This window comes from Chlorocebus sabaeus, chromosome 11 (genome assembly GCF_047675955.1).
Source record: "Chlorocebus sabaeus isolate Y175 chromosome 11, mChlSab1.0.hap1, whole genome shotgun sequence".
Taxonomy (NCBI): Eukaryota; Metazoa; Chordata; class Mammalia; order Primates; family Cercopithecidae; genus Chlorocebus; species Chlorocebus sabaeus.
The window spans coordinates 10763560-10784644 of record NC_132914.1 but is presented as its reverse complement, the minus strand read 5'-3'; the positions used below and the strand labels follow the sequence as shown (position 1 = coordinate 10784644).

Below are 21085 nucleotides of genomic sequence, written 5' to 3'. Positions count from 1 at the left end.
CAGATTGATCTGACTCCAGACATGCTAGGTTACTTACAGTATGTCTTCCCAGGGGATTCAACTGACCACCCCCCCCCCACCGAACTTCCTAAAAAATATTAATTCACTAGTTAAAAAAGAGTTGTGCATGATTATGTCAAGAACAATACTTAAAAGTATTTTTGAGCAGATGTTGCTACCCAAAGGAGATGTGAGTCCATAGCTGCCTAAACAAATCAACCATGAATGCTCAAAGATTATGACTGAATCTATGTACAGCCTTTCTGAACCTTGGGTTTCCAATATGGAAATAGTGTAAATAATTTTTGCCCCCTTATTACTTCATACAAAAAGTATGATGTCTGAATTTGATCATTACATGAACATTATCTTAACAATATCACGATAATGGTAATCTGTTTAAGCCTTATCATTGGCTTTGTTTTTAAAAATACCCTCCTGAGCTTTGTTTTACTCCCTATTAGCTTAAGTCAAAAGCAACGTTATATACATGAGAATATCTCAGAATGTGTATGGCACACAGTAGCAATACATTGAATAACAACTTTTTTTTTTTTTGAGAGAGTTTCGCTCTTGTTGCTCAGGCTGGAGTGCAATGGCATGATCTCGGCCTGAACCCTCCACCTCCTAGGTTCAAGTGATTCTCCTGCCTCAGCCTCCCGAGTAGCTGGGATTACAGGCATGCGCCATCACTTTTGTATTTTCAGTAGAGACAAGGTTTCTCTATGTTGGTCAGGCTGGTCTCAAACTACCGACCTCAGGTGATCCACCTGCCTCAGCCTCCCAAAGTGCTGGGATTACAGGCGTAAGCCACTGTGCCTGGCCCTGAATAACAACTTTTAAGTGTTAATAGTCAAGTGAGTTAATAGTCATACTTCCTATCCACAGTTTCACCAGTACAACCCACTTTTTCTGGAGATGCAGTTACCATGAATTGGATTCCTTAAGAGTGGGACTGAAGGAATAGCTTAAATATTATTATTGATCCTCTGTACAATTTTTTCCCTGTGTCAATTTCACTATGTCTATTTTGCCAGATTTTCAGTGTTAGTCTCTCTGTGCTCAAGCTTTCCTTGATCACAAAATGCTTCTCTTGGTTTTTGAGTTGAATATACTTTATGTCCCAGGGGGCTGAATATCAGAGTGGAAGTAAACAGCAACATTTTAGTTCTGTAGACTTTATCCCCTTTGTTCTCAAGATAGTGTATCTAATAGGGCGTTTGTTCCTCTAAATTTTGTAAAACTAGACGCCTATCCTAGGTTACTCACTGATGTAACATTACAATAACACTAAACACTTTGAACAGCACTTGATCTGTGTCAGGTGTTAAATATTATATACTTATTAACTCATTTACTCCTATGACAACTCCATGAAGTAGGTAACTATTTTTATCCTCACTTTTACAGCTCATCAGATAAAGATACAGAGAGGTTAAGTTACTGCAGAGGATCACATGGGTAGCAGAACCATAAATCCAATCTGGGCCATCTGGATCCAGAAGTTACCATCCTGGGTTATGCTACATCTCTTAAAGGACTCTGGAGACGCTGAAATAAATTTGTCAAAATTTCTTTAAAAGCAGAAAATGAAATTATATTGGCGATTGACTGAGAGTGGAGTAGTGAAAAGTTGTTGGCTGAGGTCACTGAGACAGGGCTGAGACCAGCAAGAAGGCAAACTGGTGAGCACACTACTGTACCTCACACCTGGAGTCTCTGATGACTGACATTATTTGGAAGTGAATCTTCCATGTCAACCTGGAGGTCGTCGGTCGCCCTTGGGTTTTTTTTTTTTTTCCTTAAGAAAAAGGAATAGCGTAGTTGAACATTCATATTCTTAGCCTCCTTTGGGCTATAATTTTATTTTTTATACATAGTTTTAGAATTTACAAAATGCTCTTAAAATATCTCATTTCATTCTCACGACGACTCCGGACTGTACTTTTATCTTTTCACAACAAAGGCTCTGAGGAAGCGTAGCAACTAACTTGTCCAAGGTTTACGCTGGTTTCTAGGGGGCAGAGCTGGCGCTATCCACCCCGCCTGTATCTCCAAACCCGCTTCAGCCAGGAAATTTATCATGTGGTTCTAAATTTGCCTCTCAATATACAGAGATACTGTCTTTACTCCGGTCACGGATAAAGACCTTCTAGGTATGAATGATCTTTGTTTCCATATCTTTGCCTACCGGAGGGAGGAACCACCGTAAGCGGGGACTCCGGGCGGCGGCCGGCGGAAGGGCTGGGCGGGAGGCGTGGGGATGCGGACCGGACCCTGCGCCCGAGGGGCTCGGGGGCTCGCGTCGCCGCTCCAGGCGCAGACATATGGGGCCTGAGCAGGGAATGTGAGGGCGGGGAGGGCGTACAACGGAAGGGACTAATCTCGCGGTTTCGAGTTGGGAACAAACCTCGCCCCCACCCCCCATCCGTTTCCCTTTCTCAGTGAAGACGGTTTAGGGGCGGGTGGGGAGGCGCGTCCTCGGAGCGCCCTCGCGCTCCCTTTTCGCTCCCCGCGCGCGATCCACCGCCTCTCTTCCCCCGAGGCCAGCGATGGCTCCGGTGCGGGCGAGGAGCTGGGAGGGCGGGTCTCCACGCAGGTGTCAGATCCGCTCGGCAGTGCTCGGCGCGCTGGCCCGGCCCCCAGCTCCTCGGGCCGCCGCCCCCCGCCCGCCGCGCCGCCGCGCCAGGAGGGCGGGGCCGGGGCGCGCGCCGGTCCTCTGCAGGCGGGCGGGCGGCGCTCGGTCTCGGGGAGCTGGGCGGTCTCCGCCGGCGTCGCGCGCGCTGTGTGTGAGCGGGGTCGCGCGCGCGCGCGCGGCAGGCGAGTGAGGGAACGAGGAGCGGCCGGGTGTGAGTGTGTGGGAGTGAGAGTGTGTGGGAGTGGGGTGAGGGAGAGGCTGACGGGCCGCGAGGCTGTGAGAAACTGGGCGAGTGTGCGAGGACGCCCGGCCTGGCTGTGGGAGCCGCGGTCGGCGGAGGAGAAAGGAGGCGGCTCCCGGTATCCCGACCCCCTCCCCCTCCTCTCCTTCCCCTCACTTCCAGCCGCCCGGCGGCCCGCGCTTCCTCGAAGGCCCCAGCCCGGCTCCGTCGGCCGAGAGCGAGGGAGGAGCCCCCGAGCCAGGTGAGCGGTACGACCGCTGCTGCCCCCGGGTGTAGAGCAGTGAGGCGAAGGCGCGCCCTCCCGAGTGGGCGAGTTCAGCGGAATGGATCCCCCCACTGGCGGGGGCTGGGCCGGGGAGGGGACTGGGCTAGTGGAGGCCGGTGGTCGCCGCTCCGCGGAGTCGGTGGGGAGCGAGGCGGGGCCCGGCCTTCGCGCGTGTGCCGGGAGGCGCCGGCCCGTGGCGTGTGCGTGAGACCGGGCGAGCCGTGTCTTGGGGGCGGCGACCTCGGGCGTGTAAGGAGTGTGGTTTCCCCGCCGGCGAGGGGGTGTGGTAACCCCGGGAACGCCGGCTGCAGTCGGACCCGCGGGCTGCCGATGTGTCCTCGGGATTGCGGCGACGACCCCCCTACACACCCGCCCCTCATTCCCACAAATTCTGTGGAGCGACGGCGGGAGGAGGATCATGTGTTGCGGTCCCGCAGCTCCTGTTTTCGATTCCACGTTTTCCTCCTTACGTGTAAATTTTAGAGTGTGACAGTCATTCCACCTTTTCCTTTGACAGTCCTCTGAATGAGAAGGGGATGACCAAATAATTGCTTGTCTAGTTTTGATTCTTTAAAAATTTGAGGATGATGTACATATTACACTCCTCACCCCCCACCAAAAAAAAAAAAAAAAAAAAAACCCAAACCAGAGTGGTAATCATTTCAATCTGCCCTTGATATATCGTTATCTCTGATCACACATTTGTAATTCCACTATTTTATTCCATTTGTGTTTGCGAATAGCGATGGGGTGGTAATTCTGTTCTGAGTGGGGTTATTACACTAACCGTGCTCAATGCAACTGCTATGTAAATTCTTTCAGTATGCTGTCATTTTCCCATTAGTTATATATATTGTTACCACATCTTTGTGGAGTTAGGCTCAACTCTAAATCGGTATGGAAAGTATATGGGCAGCCTACTATGAAGATTTTTCTTTTTTTGTGGGCTTGATACGTTCATTATATTTATGGGTGTTCTTAACTATAACCATTTAAATTTAAATGTTTTAAAATCTCAGTTTTGTTACTTTCACAACATTGGGTAGCTTAAAGGTCATTTCTTCTATTTTAAAAAATGATTTCTTAAAAGCAATTATCAGAATACTTTTAAGATATTCATTTGGAATAAAACACTCTGAAATTCCAGTCGTGGAGATTTAACACGTATTTCCTAAATTTTAGTATGTAAACCTCTGATTTTAAAAGTAATCATAGTTAAATTTCTTTTCCAATGGTTACTGTTTTATTTGGTTAGTGTGTCAAAGGGGAGGAGACCTTTTTTGTCTTGAGATAATCCTATTTTATTCCTTTCTATCTTAGTTATTGCTGTTAATTTCTTTCTTTCATGTCATTGATTTAGTTGTTTAGTTTGGCAACATGGCTGTTGATGTTTTTTATCTTTCTCTGTCTCCCTTTTTTCTCTCTTGTCTTCTCTTACCCCTACCAGGTGCTGGAGTCCGCTTGTCAGGGAGGGGGGCAGTCTGTGATTCTGAAAACAGAGCCAAGAAGGGGAACAGCAAATTCAGTCACATAGAATCCTCCACTCAGTCAAGAGCCGCTTTTCTCTTCCTGCCTTGCCCCCCGCAGGGGGTAAGGAACCGAGCATTTAACCTTTAGCCCATTGGCTACCAGCTAAGATTCTACTTATCTTAGTTTCTAGTGGATAGCGTTCTTATTTTGCCCATGTTTCCTTAGCGTCCCTATGTAATATACTTTTGTCAGTAGTAGCATCTAGGAGTAGCAGGGAGAGTAACAAGAAATTAGCCCCTTTTTTCCCTTCTCATTCAGGCCCCTTTTCCTCTCCAGAGGGAAATTACCAGTAAACTCTTCTAAATCTTCCACCCCTTCTCAGTCATACTGTGAAGAAACACACTACAGTGGACATTATTTGACCAGTGAACACGAACCCAGCTTCAGGCATTGGTTTGTTGTGGCACATGGAGAAACATATCTTTTAAAATATCTCCCAATTACCCTTTTCACAATTTGTATCCACCTGGGATTTGCTGCTGGGGTAAGTCACTAGATGTATTTCTCAAAGCTCCCCTCTCTATGAGCTGAAAGACTGACCAACCATGGACACTGGTAGGGGCTGGGGAAAGGGGACAGAGCAGAGCCAGTTGTTCCACGCTTTGGGAAGCAGGAGTAGCTTTTATCATCTTCCTCTGGGGAGCAGGCCTAGAGACATAAACTGAGTGAAAATGGGTGGAGGAAGAACTTCTGTACCCACGAACCACATGTGAAGAGAGAGAACCAAACATAAAGTAAGGAGGGTGAGTTTTATTGTATGTTGCTTGCTGACAGCTGTTTTGGGGGCACTTTAGTGATATACATTCATAGAAGGACTTTGTTTTATGGCAGATTAGTTGACAAAGTATTCTACAAGTGGGATTAAGTCACAAGCATATGAGAAAAGAGCCTCTAGAGATTGTAATTATGTGGCATGGTGCAGTGGCTCACACCTGTAATCCCAGCACTTTGGGAGGCTGAGGCAGGTGAATCACTTGAAGTCAGGAGTTCGAAACCAGCCTGGCCAATATGGTGAAACCCCGTCTCTGTGAAAAATATAAAAATCAGCTGGGCATGGTGACGCATGCCTGTAGTCACAGCTACTTGGGAGGCTGAGGCACAAGAATCGCTTGGACCTGGGAGGTGGAGTTTGTGGTGAGCCAAAATTTTACCTGGGCAATAGAGCAAGACTCCAGCCTGGGCAATAGAGCAAGACTGTATCTCAAAAAAAAAAAAAAGAAAAGAAAATTGTAATATATTATTAGAATCTGAAGGAAGAGGAGAGTGTGATAGTGAAAAAAGTATTTTTAAATGTTAGCTGTGCTGATACGTGCGGTTGTTTCAAGAGAGGTTGAGTAGGGAGATTACGTACAGATGTTGGAAATTGTCTCTTAATTGTCTCTTGGAATTTTCTGCTTGTCATATTAGGGATTGTTAAATAAGATAGTACCTCCAAAAGTATCTGTACATAATACATTTTAGATTTATATGCCATATGTATCCATGTACATGTTAGATTTGCAGGAAAGCAATGACTCTCGGGCTTCATGGTAACTAATGCCATGGTGTTTTTTGTTTTTTGGTTTTGAGACAGGGTCTCGCTCTGTGGCCCAGGCGGGAGTGCAGTGGCCGGATCTCAGCTCACTGCAAGCTCCGCCTCCCGGGTTCACGCCATTCTCCTGCCTCAGCCTCCCGAGTAGCTGGGACTACAGGCGCCCGCCACCTTGCCCAGCTAGTTTTTTGTATTTTTTAGTAGAGACGGGGTTTCACTTTGTTAGCCAGGATGGTCTTGATCTCCTGACCTCGTGATCCGCCTGTCTCGGCCTCCCAAAGTGCTGGGATTATAGGCTTGAGCCACCGTGCCCAGCCTGCCATGGTGTTATTTTTAATGTTTTCCAGTGTGTTTCTTTCCCCTCTCAAAATTGGCTTGGAGGACAAAAGCCACAGAGCTAGCCAGCTCTACTCCTCTAGAGGCTGGTCTGCATGGAACCCATCTGTTTATATCTTTTTTTCTTCTTTCTGAAATTATGTTTTTGTTTTTTCTTCTAACTTTGTTAACAAAGCTAATTATTTCTGGATCAGTTATATGATCAAAATGGGAAGTAAGCACACGCTTGAACTCCTTTTTTTTTTTTAAGAGAACCTGAAAACATTAATTAGGAATTTTGGATAGCTACATTTAGATCTTATGGGGGCCAGGTGCGGTGGCTCACACCTGTAATCCCAGCACTTTGGGAGGCCGAGGCAGGTGAATCACTTGAGGTCAGGGGTTTGAGACCGGCAAAACCCCATCTCTACTAAAAATACAAAAATTAGCCCGGTGTGGTAGTGCGCGCCTGTAATCTCAGCTACTCTGGGGGCTGAGGCAGGAGAGTTGCGTGAACCCTGGAGGCAGAGGTTGCAGTGAGCTTAGATTGCGCCACTGCACTCAAGTCTGAGTGAAAAAGCAAGACTCCACCTCAAAAAGAAAAAAAAATAGATCTTATGGTGACTCTCATTTGACTGGTATTTAATATTAAAATAGCTATGATTTCTTGATACTCTTACAACTTGATAAAGCAGATTATTAAAATATGTTCTATTCCATGACTTCTCAGTGTTACATATCAGGTTATGCGTTTCTCATTGCGGGTAACATCAGGGAATAAAACAGTTATGGGTTCTTTCTTCATGGAGTTTACAGACTAATTTTGGTAATCTCTGTATTTTTTATCTGTCTGTTATCCGAGCCGTGTCTGAAGGAGTCTACTGGATTCTTAGGAAATGTGTACTAATTTGTGAATTGATGAGCTGGCAAAACAAAAATCTGCTTAAACATTTACATGCCTGATTAATACCTTTTATTTCAAAAGTGTGTATCAAGTTGTGACAAAGAAGATTCAAACCTGTTCCTTTCTTAAATGCTTTTATTCTGCATTCAGCTTCTTACATTTCCTTTTTTCCTTTTGATACTAGCTTTTGGCTTCATGTTCCTATAAATTTAGAAATAAGATCTCTAAAATGGAATATAGAATTGCTGTATAAGATCAGACCATTTCTTACTGTGCTCTCCAATTTTGAGGAGTATTTGAAGTTTTCCTACTTTATCAGAAAACTGTATTTGGAAAAGTCAGGCAGGTTTGCCCAAATAGCAGCCTTGGAATTCTTCCCTGAGGCTTTGGAGTTCTCAGTTGTTAGTTTATTCCTTTGACATGTGATTTAGTAAGCCCTATCTGTAAAGCCTTGGGCTTGAGAGTAAATGAATAGCTTTCTAACTCCTTTTTCAAAGTAATATCTGGGAAGAAAATTTAGACAGAAGGCCAGACATTTATCATGTTAAATATGAAACTTTGGGACTTTGAACTGTACTGTGCATTAAACCTAGGAACTGTTTTCTGTACCATGTTCCAGAAATAACTTGATGTAAGTTTCTTCTGTTAAGTGAAATCATTAGGAATGTTTGGAGGCTGGGCGTGGTGGCTCGTGCCTGTAATCCTAACACTTTGTGCGTAGATCAACTAAGGCCAGGAGTTCGAGACCAGCCTGGCCAACATGGTGAAAACCCATGTCTACTAAAAATACAAAAATTAGCTGGGCGTAGTGGCACATGCCTGTAATCCCAGCTACTTGGGAGGCTGAGGCAGGAGAATTGTTTGAACCCAGGAGGCGGAGGTTGCAGTGAGCCAAGATCGTGCCACTATTTTCCAGCCTGGGCAACAGAGCGAGACTCCCTCTCAAAAAAAGAAAAAAGAAAAAGAGAAATGTTGTTTGGATTCCAGAGAAACTTTTTTTTTTTTAAGGCAAGGTTTTGCTTTGTCACCCAGGCTGAAGTAGAGTAGTATGTGATCATAGCTCACTGCAGCCTTGAACTTCTAGACTCAAGTAAACACCCTGCCTTAGCCTCCTTAGTAGCTGAGACCATAGCCCTGTGCCAACATACCCAGCTAATTTTTTTTTTTTTTTTCACTTTTTGTGGAGATGAGACCCCGCTATGTTGCCCAGGCTAGTGTTGAACTCCTGTCCTCCTACCTCAGCTTCCTAAAGTGTTTATTTTTTGTAGAGATGAGGTCCTACTGTGTTGCCCAGGCTGGTCTCAAACTCCTGGCCTCAAGCAGTCCTTTTGCTTCAGACTCCCAAAGTACTAGGATTACAAGTGTGAGTCACTGTGCCTGGCCCCTACCACTTTCTAATTGTGACTTTAAACAAGTTATCTAACCTCTCTGCTAAAACAGCGTCACTGCCAAATGAAGACCATAACACACTGCAGAGGGATGTTTGTGAGGATTAAATGATAAAAATAAACCATCTCATATTGTGTTTGGTACATATAATTACTCAGTATGTGAATTTATTTTCTTTATCCAAATTAGCTTTGATGGTTCTGATTCCTTTGTAGAAAAAAAAAACAGAGAAATAGAAAATCTTAATTCCAGTCTTGGGTGTATTATTGTGATATCTTGGGCTGGTCTTTCTTTAAATTGGAATAATAGAATAGAAACTTGTGTTCCTCACATTATTATATACAGATTAAGTGACAAAATATATGTAGAAAGTGCTTTATAGGTCAGAAGTGGTGGCTCACGCCTGTAATCCCAACACTTTGAGAGGCTGAGGCAGGTGGATCATTTGGGGTCAGGAGTTTGAGACCAGCCTGAGCAACATGAAGAAACCCTGTCTCTACCAAAAAATACAAAAATTAGCTGGGTGTAGCGGTGCGTGCCTGTGGTCCCAGCTACTCAGGAGGCTGAGGTGGGAGAATCACTTGAACCCAGGAGGCGGAGGTTGCAGTGAGCCGAGATCACACCATTGCTCTCCAACCTGGGTGTCAGAGTAAGACCCTGTCTCAAAAAAAAAAAAAAAAAGGATTTGGTAAGGAAAATGGCGTTTTATAAACTCACATCACCTAAACATGCGTATTTGTTGAACATGTTTTCAATCATGACTTAAACTGTAAAAGAGAAATTGTCTTTATAACAAATAGAACTGTTTAAACATAGACTTTAAGAATTCATCTTATAGCATTGGCAGACCCCAGTTTTTAAAAATAAACCTTAATTATAGACTATGATAATGGTTTAGGTACAAATGTTAGCACATCTGTTAAGTTTTCCCTGAGTCCTAAAAGTCATTCTTCCAGAGGATGTGTTACTTAACGAATGCATTAACTCCTGAGCCATGGCCTATGCCTATAATCCCAGCTATTCGGGAGACTGAGGCAGGAGAATTTTGCTTGAGGCCAGGAGTTTGAGACCAGCCTGGGCAACAGTGAGAACCTGCCTCTAAAAAAAGAGGAAAAAATTAACGGGACATGGTGGTACATACCTGTAGTCTCAGCTACTTGGGAGGCTGAGGTGGGAGGATTATTTGAGCCCAAGATTGGAGGCTGCAATTGTGTCACTGCAGGCTTGGTACAGAGCAAGACCTCATCTCTAAAACACACACACACACACACAAAAACCATTTGAACTCAGAGTTTACTAAATAGGTAAGTGTTTGGGGTATATATTCCAAGCAACAGGAAACATGAAAGAGTATAATGTGTTTAGAAAATTGGAAGTGACAGATGGCAGATATATTTGGAGGCTTTTATAATAGTCCAAGTGTCATAAGTTGAATATACTGGAGATAAGAGTAAAGTGGGCCAGGCATGATGGCTCATACCTGTAATCCTAGCACTTTGGGAGGCCAAGGCAGTAGGATCACTCGAGGTCAGGAGTTCAAGACCAGCCTTGCCAACATGGCGAAACCCAGTCTCTATTAAAAATACAAAAATTAGCCGAGTGTGGTGGCACACGCCTGTAGTCCCAGCTAATCAGGAGGCTGAGGTAGGAGAATTGCTTGAATCTGGGAGGCAGAGGTTGCAGTGAGCCAGGATCCCATCACTGTACTCCAGCCTAGGTGACAGATTGAGACGCCATCTCAAAATAAATAAATAAATAAAATGCAGGTGATTTTAATATTTAGAAGATAGGATTAACTTTGTGTAAACAGTGAAAGAAGGATGGAAATGAAAATCGATGCCCAGTTTTCTGAATTGAGTGCCTTAGTAAGAATAGGTATATCAGGGTTCTCCAGAGAAATAGACTCAATAAGATATATATATATATGTATTTTTTAAAATTGTAAATGTATTTTAAGCGGTTGGCTCATGTGATTTGCAGAGTTGCTAAGTTCAAAATCTGTAGAGTAAGCAGCAGTCTGTAAACTTAGACAGGGCTTGGTGTTGCAGTCTTGGGTCTGAAATTTTTGGGCAGAACAGCAAACTGGCAACTTGGGTAGCATTTCTGTGAGTCTGTAAGTCCTGAGTCTTGAGGAAGAGTTCCTCCTCAGTTTTTGCTTTTTAGCAAGACCTTCAACTGATTGGATGTAGCCCCTCCACATTATGGAGGGTAATTTCCTTTACTTAAGGTCAGCTGATTAGATGCTAATCAATATGCAAAATACCTTCAGCAATGTGTAGACTTTTTTTGCCCAAACAGCTTGGAACCATTGCCTCACCAGGTTGACATAAAATTTAATGATCACAATGGGGAATATAGGTGCTGAAACATTTCTATGAATAAAAATACATTCTCTGTTTTGTGTTTTGTTTTTGAGATGGAGTTTTGCCCTTGTCACCCAGGCTGGAGAGCAATGGTGCAATCTCAGCTCACTGAGTTCAAGTGACTCCCCTTCCTCAGCCTCCCAAGTAGCTGGGATTACAGGAGCCCACCACCATGCCTAGCTAATTTTTGTATTTTTAGTAGAGACGGCATTTCACCAGGTTGGCCAGGCTGGTCTCGAACTCCTGACCTCAGGTGATCTACCCACTTCGGCCTCTCAAAGTGCTGAGATTACGAGTGTGAGCCCCTGTGCTTGGCTTTTTTTTTTTTTTTTTTTTTTTGGTCTGATTTTCGCTCCTGTCGCCCAGGCTGGAGTGCAATGGCACAATCTTGGTTCACTGCAACCTCAGCCTCCTGAGTAGCTGGGACTATAGGTGTGCACCACTATGTCCGGCTAATTTTTTTTGTATTTTTAATAGAGACAGGGTTTCACCATTTTGGCCAGGCTAGTCTCAAACTCCTGACCTCAGGTGATCCTGCCCACCTCAGCCTTCCAAAGTGCTGGGATTACAGGCGTGAACCACCGTGTCCGTCTTTTTTTTTACATGCTCAACTGAGGCAACAGTGGGTGGCGTTTAGTTAGGGATGCCCAGGAGGCCCATTGAAATGGATTCTGAAATTTAGTTGAGAAAGAAATATCTAGTGGGTCAGTGGTTCCAAAATAACAAAGTTGAAACCTAGCTTTGGATGACATTTCTAGAAAGTGGAAAGCAGAGTTTAAGAATGAAACTCGGAGGATCATGTACAGAAGGAGAGATATCAGGAGGAAAGTCACAGAAAAAGAGACTTGACAGCATACCTAAAATTTAATGAGAGAGCATGGACAAAACAACATTCAGTGTGCTTTTTCCTGTTCTTTCAGCAACACCAATCAACACAGAAGATCCATTGATGGAGATTTCTCCTCACCAACAATCATTTTTGCTACGGACACCAGCTAGGTGTCCTTTAATTCATTTCTGACACTCTCCCACAGGTTGAGTGCTCCCACAGGTTAACTGCTCAGTCCCCAAAACTCACCCCTACCATGCCCCCCACCAGTACAGGCCTGTGGACTTCAGCCAGAAGGCTGACTGGCTTTAAGTTGGAGTTCCCACCAACCCTGTCTTTGGGTTTAATTTGCTAGAGCAGTTTACATAACTCAGGGAAACGTGTTTACATGTATATTATAAAGGATACAGATGAAAAGGTGCATAGGGCAAGGTATGGAAGAGGGGCAGGGAGCGTCTATGCCCTTCCTAGGTGTGTCACCCTCCAGGATCTGCAATGTGTTCAGCTATCTAGAAGCATTTTGAGCCCAATCCTTTTGGATTTTTTTGGAGACTTCGTTACATAGGCATGATTCGTTAAACCACTGGCCACTGGTGATCAACTTGACTGTCAGCCCATCTCCTCTCTCCAGAGGTTAGGGGATGAGACTGAAGGTTCCAACCCTCTAATCATGACTTAGTCTTTCTGGTGACCAACTCCCATACTAAAGCTGCCTAGGGGCTGCCAGCCATCAATCAATTATTAGCATACAGAAATACATCATTTTGGAGATTCTTATGATTTTAGGAGTTGTATGCCAGGAAACAGGGTTGAAGACCAAATACATGTTTTGTAATATCACATTTTTGAGAGACACAAATTTGTTATTTTTTTCCACAAACCTGATTCAGCTCCTGTGATTACTATCCTAGAGTGGATAGTGTTGAAAACAAGTTTTGAGTAGTGTAGTTTTTTATCCTATCTACAGTCTTTCCTGAAGCACATCTGTATTAACTGACAAATGGAATAAATGCTATTAAAATTCTATTGTGTGTTACAAAAGACTTCTATACAGATTCTATTGTGTGTTACAGTAGAGTTCTGTACAGATTCTATTTTATATTAGTATATGTATTTTTTCCCTTTAGCTTTATATTTCTTCAGTAGTTGGAATTTTGAGCTCATATGTTAATAGATTTTCTTAGTAGTAAGAGGTACCTTAATATCTTCAGATGGTAAGTTGTGATTTTTTGCTTTTTCTGTGCTAGAAGAAATACCTTTGGGAAGGGTCCTCACAAGAAAGATGAGAGGGAGAGAAATGATCTTTGATTTTAACTTTTTTTCTCTTATTCTGTGACGTAATAGAAATCTTTTATGCTCTCATTTGTCCTCTGTTGACACAACCTGTTGAATAGGTTGACACATCCTTTTGGAAACTCTCAATATTTGTAACATATTTTGAGATTTTGACTCTAAACATTGAACTTTTCCTTTGTTTATTAAGGAAATTTGATCCAATAGGAAACAACACTAAGTTTTAGATCCCAGAATGTTGACCTGAAAAAACTTTTAAAGTAGAAAAATTATTCCTTGGGTTTGTCTAATATGGGAACTAAAAGTTGGGAGAAACTAAGTGGTACTTTCTAAACCATTACCTTAGAAAAAATTTAGGAAATCTTAAGCAGTGAAACAAATGTCTGTTTATTTTCTATTTCAGAAAATGAATGAAGCATTTTAAGATTCCCATTTGATTAGTTTTGCCTGAGTATTCCAAGATGCAGTGCTGATTTTTATTGGTATGCTGATCCAGAAGTTTTTGTGGGAAAACTGTATCAAAAACAAATTCTCGTGGTAGAATTTCTCTTTATTTCAAAAAAAGTACTTTTTTCAGTAGTATTTATTTAGCGTCTGATATTTATACATTGTTTTTCTTAATATACTGGAGGAAATAAAGAGAGGATGGGATTGGTTGTCCTGAGCTTACATTCTAAGGGCAAATACTATACGGTACTCATCGATATGTGGACATTTGCAAGCGCTGCATTTATGTTTCGCTACTGGAGAATATTACAGCTACCTTATTGAGTAACCAAGTTTACTCCTTTAAACTACTAGGAAAAAAGTAACCATTTTATTTTATAGAGGACTCTACTGTCGTTTAAAATAGTGAATATTATCTGAATTGTAAGATTCTGGATCATTAGCAGGACTGTCATTGGTGCACTTTTGAGCTCCTGTGCTATTTAGATTTACTGGAATCCTTTGACTTCTTGTCAGCAGTTCTGATTTTTTCTGTTTTTCTTTTTTCTTCTTGTCAGCAGATGGGAAAAATAGAAAAGTAGATGTTTTAAAATTCTGTTAAGAAGAGGAAACAGGTGTGCCCAAGGCTAGGTGCGAACCATTGAGGGGCAGAAGCAGGCAGGCATGCCTGGAGCCTCTACCTTTGGGATTGAAGTCTTCACCCAACATTTCTGGCATCTCAGATGTGAATCCAGTTGGAGCAACCCTAAGAAGGCAAGCAGCTGTTGCTGCAGCAGCCCTTGGGGAGGCCCCATCGCTTGGGCACGGAGGAAGGCTAGCCGCATGTCCTCTTGTGGGAATGGGAGTGTACCACTGGACAGGTTTCACTTTCCCTGGTTTCACTTTCTGTGGTTTCAGTTACGCCCTGACACAGTACAATAGGATATTTTGAGAGTGGGAGAGACACCGCATTCATGTAACTTTTATTGTAGTATATTGTTATAATTGTTCTATTTTATTATTGTTAATCTCTTACTGTACCTAACATACAAATTATAGATATGTATGTTAAGGAAAAAACATATATATGGTGCAGTACTATCTGCAATTTCAGGCATCCACTAGGGGTCTTGGAATTATTCCCTGTGGATTTGGAGGGACTACTGTACGGGTAATTAGAGGTTTAATGTAGAAAGTGTGTTTTTTGTTTTGTTTTGGGATGGAGCTCTGTTTCTCAGGCTGGAGTACAGTGGCATGGTCTGGGCTCACTGCAACTTCTAGCGATTCTCCTGCCTCAGCCACCTGAGTAACTGGGATTACAAGCACGCACCACCACACCCGGCCAATTTTTTTTTTTTTTTTTTTTTGTATTTTTAGTAGAGATGGAGTCTTAATCATATCAGCCAGGCTGGTCTTGAACTCCTGACCTCAAGTGATCTGCCCACCTCAGCCTCCCAAAATGAGCTACTGCTCCCTACCAGTTTCTTTCTTTTTTATTGAGATGGAGTTTTGCTGTTGCCCAGCGCGATCTCCGCTCACTACAACCTCCGCCTCCTGGGTTCAAGCGATTATCCTGCCTCAGCCGCCCGAGTAACTGGGATTATAGGCATGCGCTGCCACACCTGACTAATTTTTGTATTTTTAGTAGAGACAAGGTTTTGCCGTATTGGCCAGGCTGGTCTCACCTGACCACAAATGATCTGCCCACCTCAGCCTCCCAAAGTTCTGGGGTTACAGGCAGGAGCCATCATGCCTGGCCTAGAAAAACATGTTCACTGGAAGCTTTGTGGCTCTTCAGAGGGGAATATTATTATTTTCTGATTTCAGAATCATTGTAGCCCATGTAATTTCTGATACTGATGTATCAGCAGCAGAACATTTCTGCTTCCCAATTGCTAGTGACTCTAACCTTCCATCCTGACTGCTATTGGGGCAGCAACTGCCACACTCAGGTGAAAACCACTGTACAATGAAATTAATCATCAATTGGCAGGGCATGGTGGCTCACAGACATAACCCCAGCACTTTGGGAGGCCAAAGTGGGAGGATTGGTTGAGGCCAGGAGTTTGAGATCAGTCCGGGTAACGTAGTGAAACCACATCTTTACCTAAAAAATAAAAAATTAGAGACTGGGCCTGTTGGCTCACACCTATAATTCCATCGCTTTGGGCAACACGGCAAAACCCCTATCTACTGAAAAGAGAAAAGTACAAAAATTAGCTGGGCATGGTGGTGGGCATTCTGTAATCCCAGCTATTCTGGAGGCTGAGACAGGAGAATTGCTTGAACCCGGAAGACGGAAGTTCCAGTGAGCCAAGATTGCGCCACTGCGCTCCAGCCTGGGTGGCAGAGCGAGACTCCGTCTCAAGGAAAAAAAAAAAAAAAAATTAGCCTGATGTGATTTGCTCCTGTCGTCTCAGCTGCTTGGGAGGCAGAGGAGACAGGTGGATCATTTAAGTCCAGGAGTTTGAGGTTGCAGTGAGCCGTGAGCTGTGATTGCACCACTGCACTCCAGCCTAGGTGACTGAAACCCTGTCTCAGGAAAAAAAAAAAAAAAAAAAATCTGCAAACGGGTGAGTTTCAAGAACCAAGTGTCAGGCCAAGGCACAGACATAGCTTCACAGTGTTGGAAGTCAGTGACAGAGTCTTTCAATAACTACTGATTACAAACATTTTAAGGGCATTTTTACAATTCTTTCATCAAGGGAAGCTGGGGATATTCTATCTACATCAGGTATTCTGGTGTGACTTTATCTTTTGTGGAGCTTTGCTTTCTGAGTGAGACCTTCCCAAGTGTCCTGGAAGGCCCTGTGTGGCTATAACCTCTTTTTTTAATGAGCATAGTATCTGTTCGGGTACAGCGTCTGGTCAGGGACACGCTGTGGCCTTTCCTGTGATTGTCCACAGGGAAGAGACTGAAATGCAATCCATAAAAAAAGTTGTCCCATCAGGTTGAATTGACAGTGCAGGTTTGCACTGTACCTTTCCCATATGTGGTTAAAATGGAAATCTCTTTTCAAGAAAAGTTTCATAGGAGAAAAATTTATCAGAAACATTCTGTTTAAGGAGGAGAGAGGATAAGGTTTACTGCCTGTAATAATATGCATGGAATATTCTGCTGTAGGGAAGCCATAGTGTTTATATATTTTTCATTTTAATGAGCCTGGTCCTTATCTTCTTCTGTGTGTGTATATGTGTGTGTGTGTGCGCGTGTGTGTGTGTGTGAGACGGAATTTCGCTCTTGTTGCCCAGGCTGGAGTGCAATGATCACGCAATGGTTGCGTGATCTCGGCTCACTGCAACCTCTGTCTCCTGGGTTCAAGCAATTCTCCTGCCTCAGCCTCCCGAGTAGCTGGGATTATAGGTGCTCGCCGCCAAGCTCGACTAATTTTTGTTTTTTTGTTTTTTTTGTTTTTTTAAGTAGAGATGGGGTTTCATCATGTTGACCAGGCTGGTCTCGAACTTCTGACCTCACTCAGGTGATCCGCCCAGCACTTTGGGAGCTGAGGCGGGCAGATCACCTGAGGTCAGGAGTTCAAGACCAGCCTGGCCAACATAGTGAAACCCCATCTCTACTAAAAAAAAAAATAAGAAATTAGCTGAGTGTGGTGGCACATGCTACTTGGGAGGCTGAGACAGGAGAATCACTTGAACCCGGGAAGCAGAGGTTCCAGCAAGTCGAGATCACACCATTGCCCTCTAGCCTGGGTGACAAAAGTGAAACTCCATCTCAAAGTAAATAAATAAGTAAAAATAAAAAGTTGTTAAATATTCAGAACTGCTAACCCTAGAGCCTCCGATGTTAAGTTAGCATGGTTCCTTCCTAGTATGTGTGTAAGCTAAGTTACTACCATAATCCAGTTTAGATACCCTGCTTGTTTAACAGAGACTTAGGCCTTTGAGGCAGTGGATTGTGGGGTAGTAGGTTAGTTAAGAGAGAGGTAGGTGGTCAAGTGTGGCAGACATGGCATTTCAAGGTACTTGGGAATGTGTGCTGTTGGCTCTGGTGATGCCCCTGCCCAGCAATGGTCTGCTTTCAAACCGTGTGCACTGTGGAGCAGGCCCTTCTTGCTGGTACCTGGAGGGTGGATCATGTCCAGCTGCCACTATTCAGGAAGCTGCTGGTCTGTACAGCCTTTCCTTCCTGCAGTCTGCCGGGGACCTTTCCTTTTGTGTTAGGTGTGCCGTATTATCTGGAATAATACTTGAATGATACTTGACATTTTGGTTTTTTTTGTAAACATTAAAAAAAATCTTTTTGTTGCTTGTTTTGAAACTTGTAACTTTTTTTCTTCTCAGGAAGGTGATTTTTAATGTTGCATTGTTCATGATACAAACTCGAAGCAACACTATCTGGAAAAATGTCCTTTTTTGCATTTTGGTAAACAAGCTGCGTTTATTTTTAAAAATTCTATTTATAGAAAGAATAAAAACATTGAGTAAGAGCACGCTGTCCTCTGGCTGAAATAAATGAAATGTAGTGAATGGACCTGGACATTTATTTTGGTTATTGAGAGCCCTTTTTGCTCATTCTCCAAGTATTTATTTTGACTAAAGCTACTGTGTAAATGACTTCGTCATTGAAGCTTACCTAGTAAGATAAGTGCTACTACCTGTTTTTTTTTCTACATACCTATAACAAAACCAAGGAAGAAAATTGAATATAAAGTTAACCACAGATACAAAAATATACTTAAGTGGGGTTTCTGGTGATGGGAAAGATGGAGATGTATTGATGATTGGAATTTCATTTCATATCAAGAACAGAATGTTGAGGGAGGAGATAAAACAAAAAGTCAGTGTTCAGACTAAAGTATATTTCTAGACAATATGTAATATTGGGAAGGGTATTTAAAGTTTCTGCTAAGAGACCAGCTATAGTTAGTAAGTTGCAGTGCCAGTTTCCCCAAGGAAAAATGGAGAAATCATATTTCTGAAGAGGTGGTCAGTTTCCATATTACTAGTGTATAATTTTAGTTTGAATGAAAGGGAAACAAATAATATCTCTACACTTGTTTTTTCCTGTTTATATAATTAGTATATAATCTCAGCATTTATTTGTATGAAATCCAGAAATCGAGTAGATTTCTTGATTTACTTTTTATGTATATTTTCTCTTCCATCTAGGTAGACATTACATCCAAGAGGAAATAATCCAGGCAAGGAAGCACAAGCTAATCAAGATGTGTAGTTCTGTGGCTGCCAAGTTGTGGTTTTTGACAGATCGTCGCATCAGGGAAGACTATCCTCAAAAAGAGATTTTACGAGCGCTGAAGGCCAAATGTTGTGAGGAGGAACTGGACTTTAGGGCTGTGGTGATGGATGAGGTGGTGCTGACAATCGAGCAAGGAAACCTGGGTAGGTCTATACTAAGTGATCTTTTAGATTTTTACCTAGAATATGATGAATCTGCATGTTTTAAGAATAATTAGGACAGAGGAATTCATAGCCTTGTCATTACTAAGTGTCTTCTAATTATAAGGTCTAATATATTTTATGGAAGTAATATAAACAATATTTATTAACTTTATTAGGAAACAGTTGTGAGGGAAATTAAAGATGACCTTCAAAACAGATAAACAATAAAACAAAGTAGGCACATGCCTGTAGTTCCAGAGGCTAAGGTGGGAGGATCACTTGAACCCACAAGTTCAAGTCCAGCCTGGGCAACATTGAAGACACAGTCTCTGAAAAATAAAAGTAAAAATGATTCTCAAGTTCCTTTCACTTTTACTGTCTTCTAGTTTTAAAATACTTTGTTTATAAGGTGCTCCTAAGGAAATTTGTATCTTTGGAGGTTCTTTCATTAATACTTGATTAATAAATCCATGTGATTCCTTTTTATAAAACACTTTATACATGTAATATAAACTAATATGGTTTTTCTTACAGGTGAGTGTCTTAATGATTTAACTCAATTGGTGATAAATATTTCTGGTATTTTTAGTATTTCATATTTGTTTTAGTACTGTAGGGGAGGATATCCTGGAAAAGTATAGAAATTCTTTAGTACTGATTTTCAGGAAACTCTTAAATTTTTGCTTTTGAAAGTTTTATGGCTTACCATAGCTAAATTGGTAGTTTCTGTCAGGGAGCGTTATATGGTGTCATATAAATGGACTTTTTGACTGACTTTCAGAAAATACTTCATAATTTAACGATAGTATAAACACATTTTAGATCACTTTCTTCCTTTGTGACTAGAATTACACTGAAGCCCCATGATTTAATTTCCTAATCAATGAAATGGAGAAAGACAGTTATTGTGAAAATTAAGGCTAGGCAAAGTACAATAAAATCTTACCTTTATCTGCCCTGGTAGGATAATTTCATTCATAGGCTAACAGATCTAGAATCTTGTCTAAGTTAAAAATGTTACCATAGGTTGAGTATCACACTAAGTATAATCTGTTAGCAAACATCACTTTTATTTTCAATCCTCTTGTAACATTTATTTATTTCATCCACAGTACTTTTGATCAGTTATTGTTGCCAAAAATGTTTCTTTGTTGTTTCGCTCAAGTAGATAAGTACTCTTCTTCTTTTTTTTTTTTTTTTTTTTTTGAGACGGGGTCTTACTTTGTCACCCAGGCTGGAGTGCAGTGGTGCGATCTCAGCTCGCTGCAACCTCTGCCTCCCAGGTTCAAGCAAATTCTCCTGCCTCAGTCTCCTGAGTAGCTGGGATTGCAGATGTGCACCACCACGCCTGACTAATTTTTGTATTTTTAGTAGAGACCGGTTTCACCTTGTTGGCCAGGCTGGTCTCGAACTCTGAACTCAAGTGATCCACTTGCCTCAGCCTCCAAAAGTGCTGAGATTACCAGCATGAGGCACCATGCCCACCTACTCTTGTTCTCTTGAATGTACTGCCTTTATCAGGATGATGCTCACTATTTTATTTTCAGTGTAATTCTCTTTTCAGTATATATTGCCTGGGTCCAATACCTAGTTATTTATATTCAGGAAATCTGGGATGAGAGTCTATTTCATTATTTCATTAAGTATTATTTCAGCATTTACTATGTGCTGGGTAGTGGTATGGTATACAAAATAAAATATAGTCTCCTCTTGTATTCTAAAGGATAAGGTCAATATTAGTCAAACAATCACGCAAATAAATGTAAAGTTATAACTTTGGTAACATATGATGAAAAGTATGAATGTCACTTTGCACCCTTCTTACATCTGTGACCAAGATCCTTGATCAAAGTAAATCTCTAAAGCTCAATATTTGTGACATACTTGTTCAACTTACACAGCTTTTTCAGTGTAAGTGTATGTACAGTTATTATTGAAATTGGAGTCAGAAACTCAGACTCTTTATTGTATTGGGAGCCGTGTTCTTGAAGTCTGCATGAGAA

General features: G+C 42.2%; 1 protein-coding gene across 13 annotated transcripts in view; it reads left to right on the top strand.

Annotated features, from left to right (window-relative positions):
- RIMKLB (ribosomal modification protein rimK like family member B) overlaps positions 1 to 21085 on the top strand; it is a 104418-nt gene that overhangs the window by 15070 nt on the left and 68263 nt on the right. For 8 of the 13 annotated variants that reach the window (XM_073020483.1, XM_073020481.1, XM_073020482.1 and 5 more), the window contains exons 1-2: positions 2720 to 3120; positions 18852 to 19082. In XM_073020483.1, coding sequence (XP_072876584.1) covers positions 18908 to 19082 — 175 coding nt within the window. In that variant the 5' untranslated portion in view covers positions 2720 to 3120; positions 18852 to 18907. Of the gene's footprint in view, positions 1 to 2719; positions 3121 to 4765; positions 5418 to 18851; positions 19083 to 21085 lie in introns of those variants that run through there. The other 5 variants (XM_007967521.3, XM_037995138.2, XM_007967511.3 and 2 more) reach the window with 5 other exon arrangements.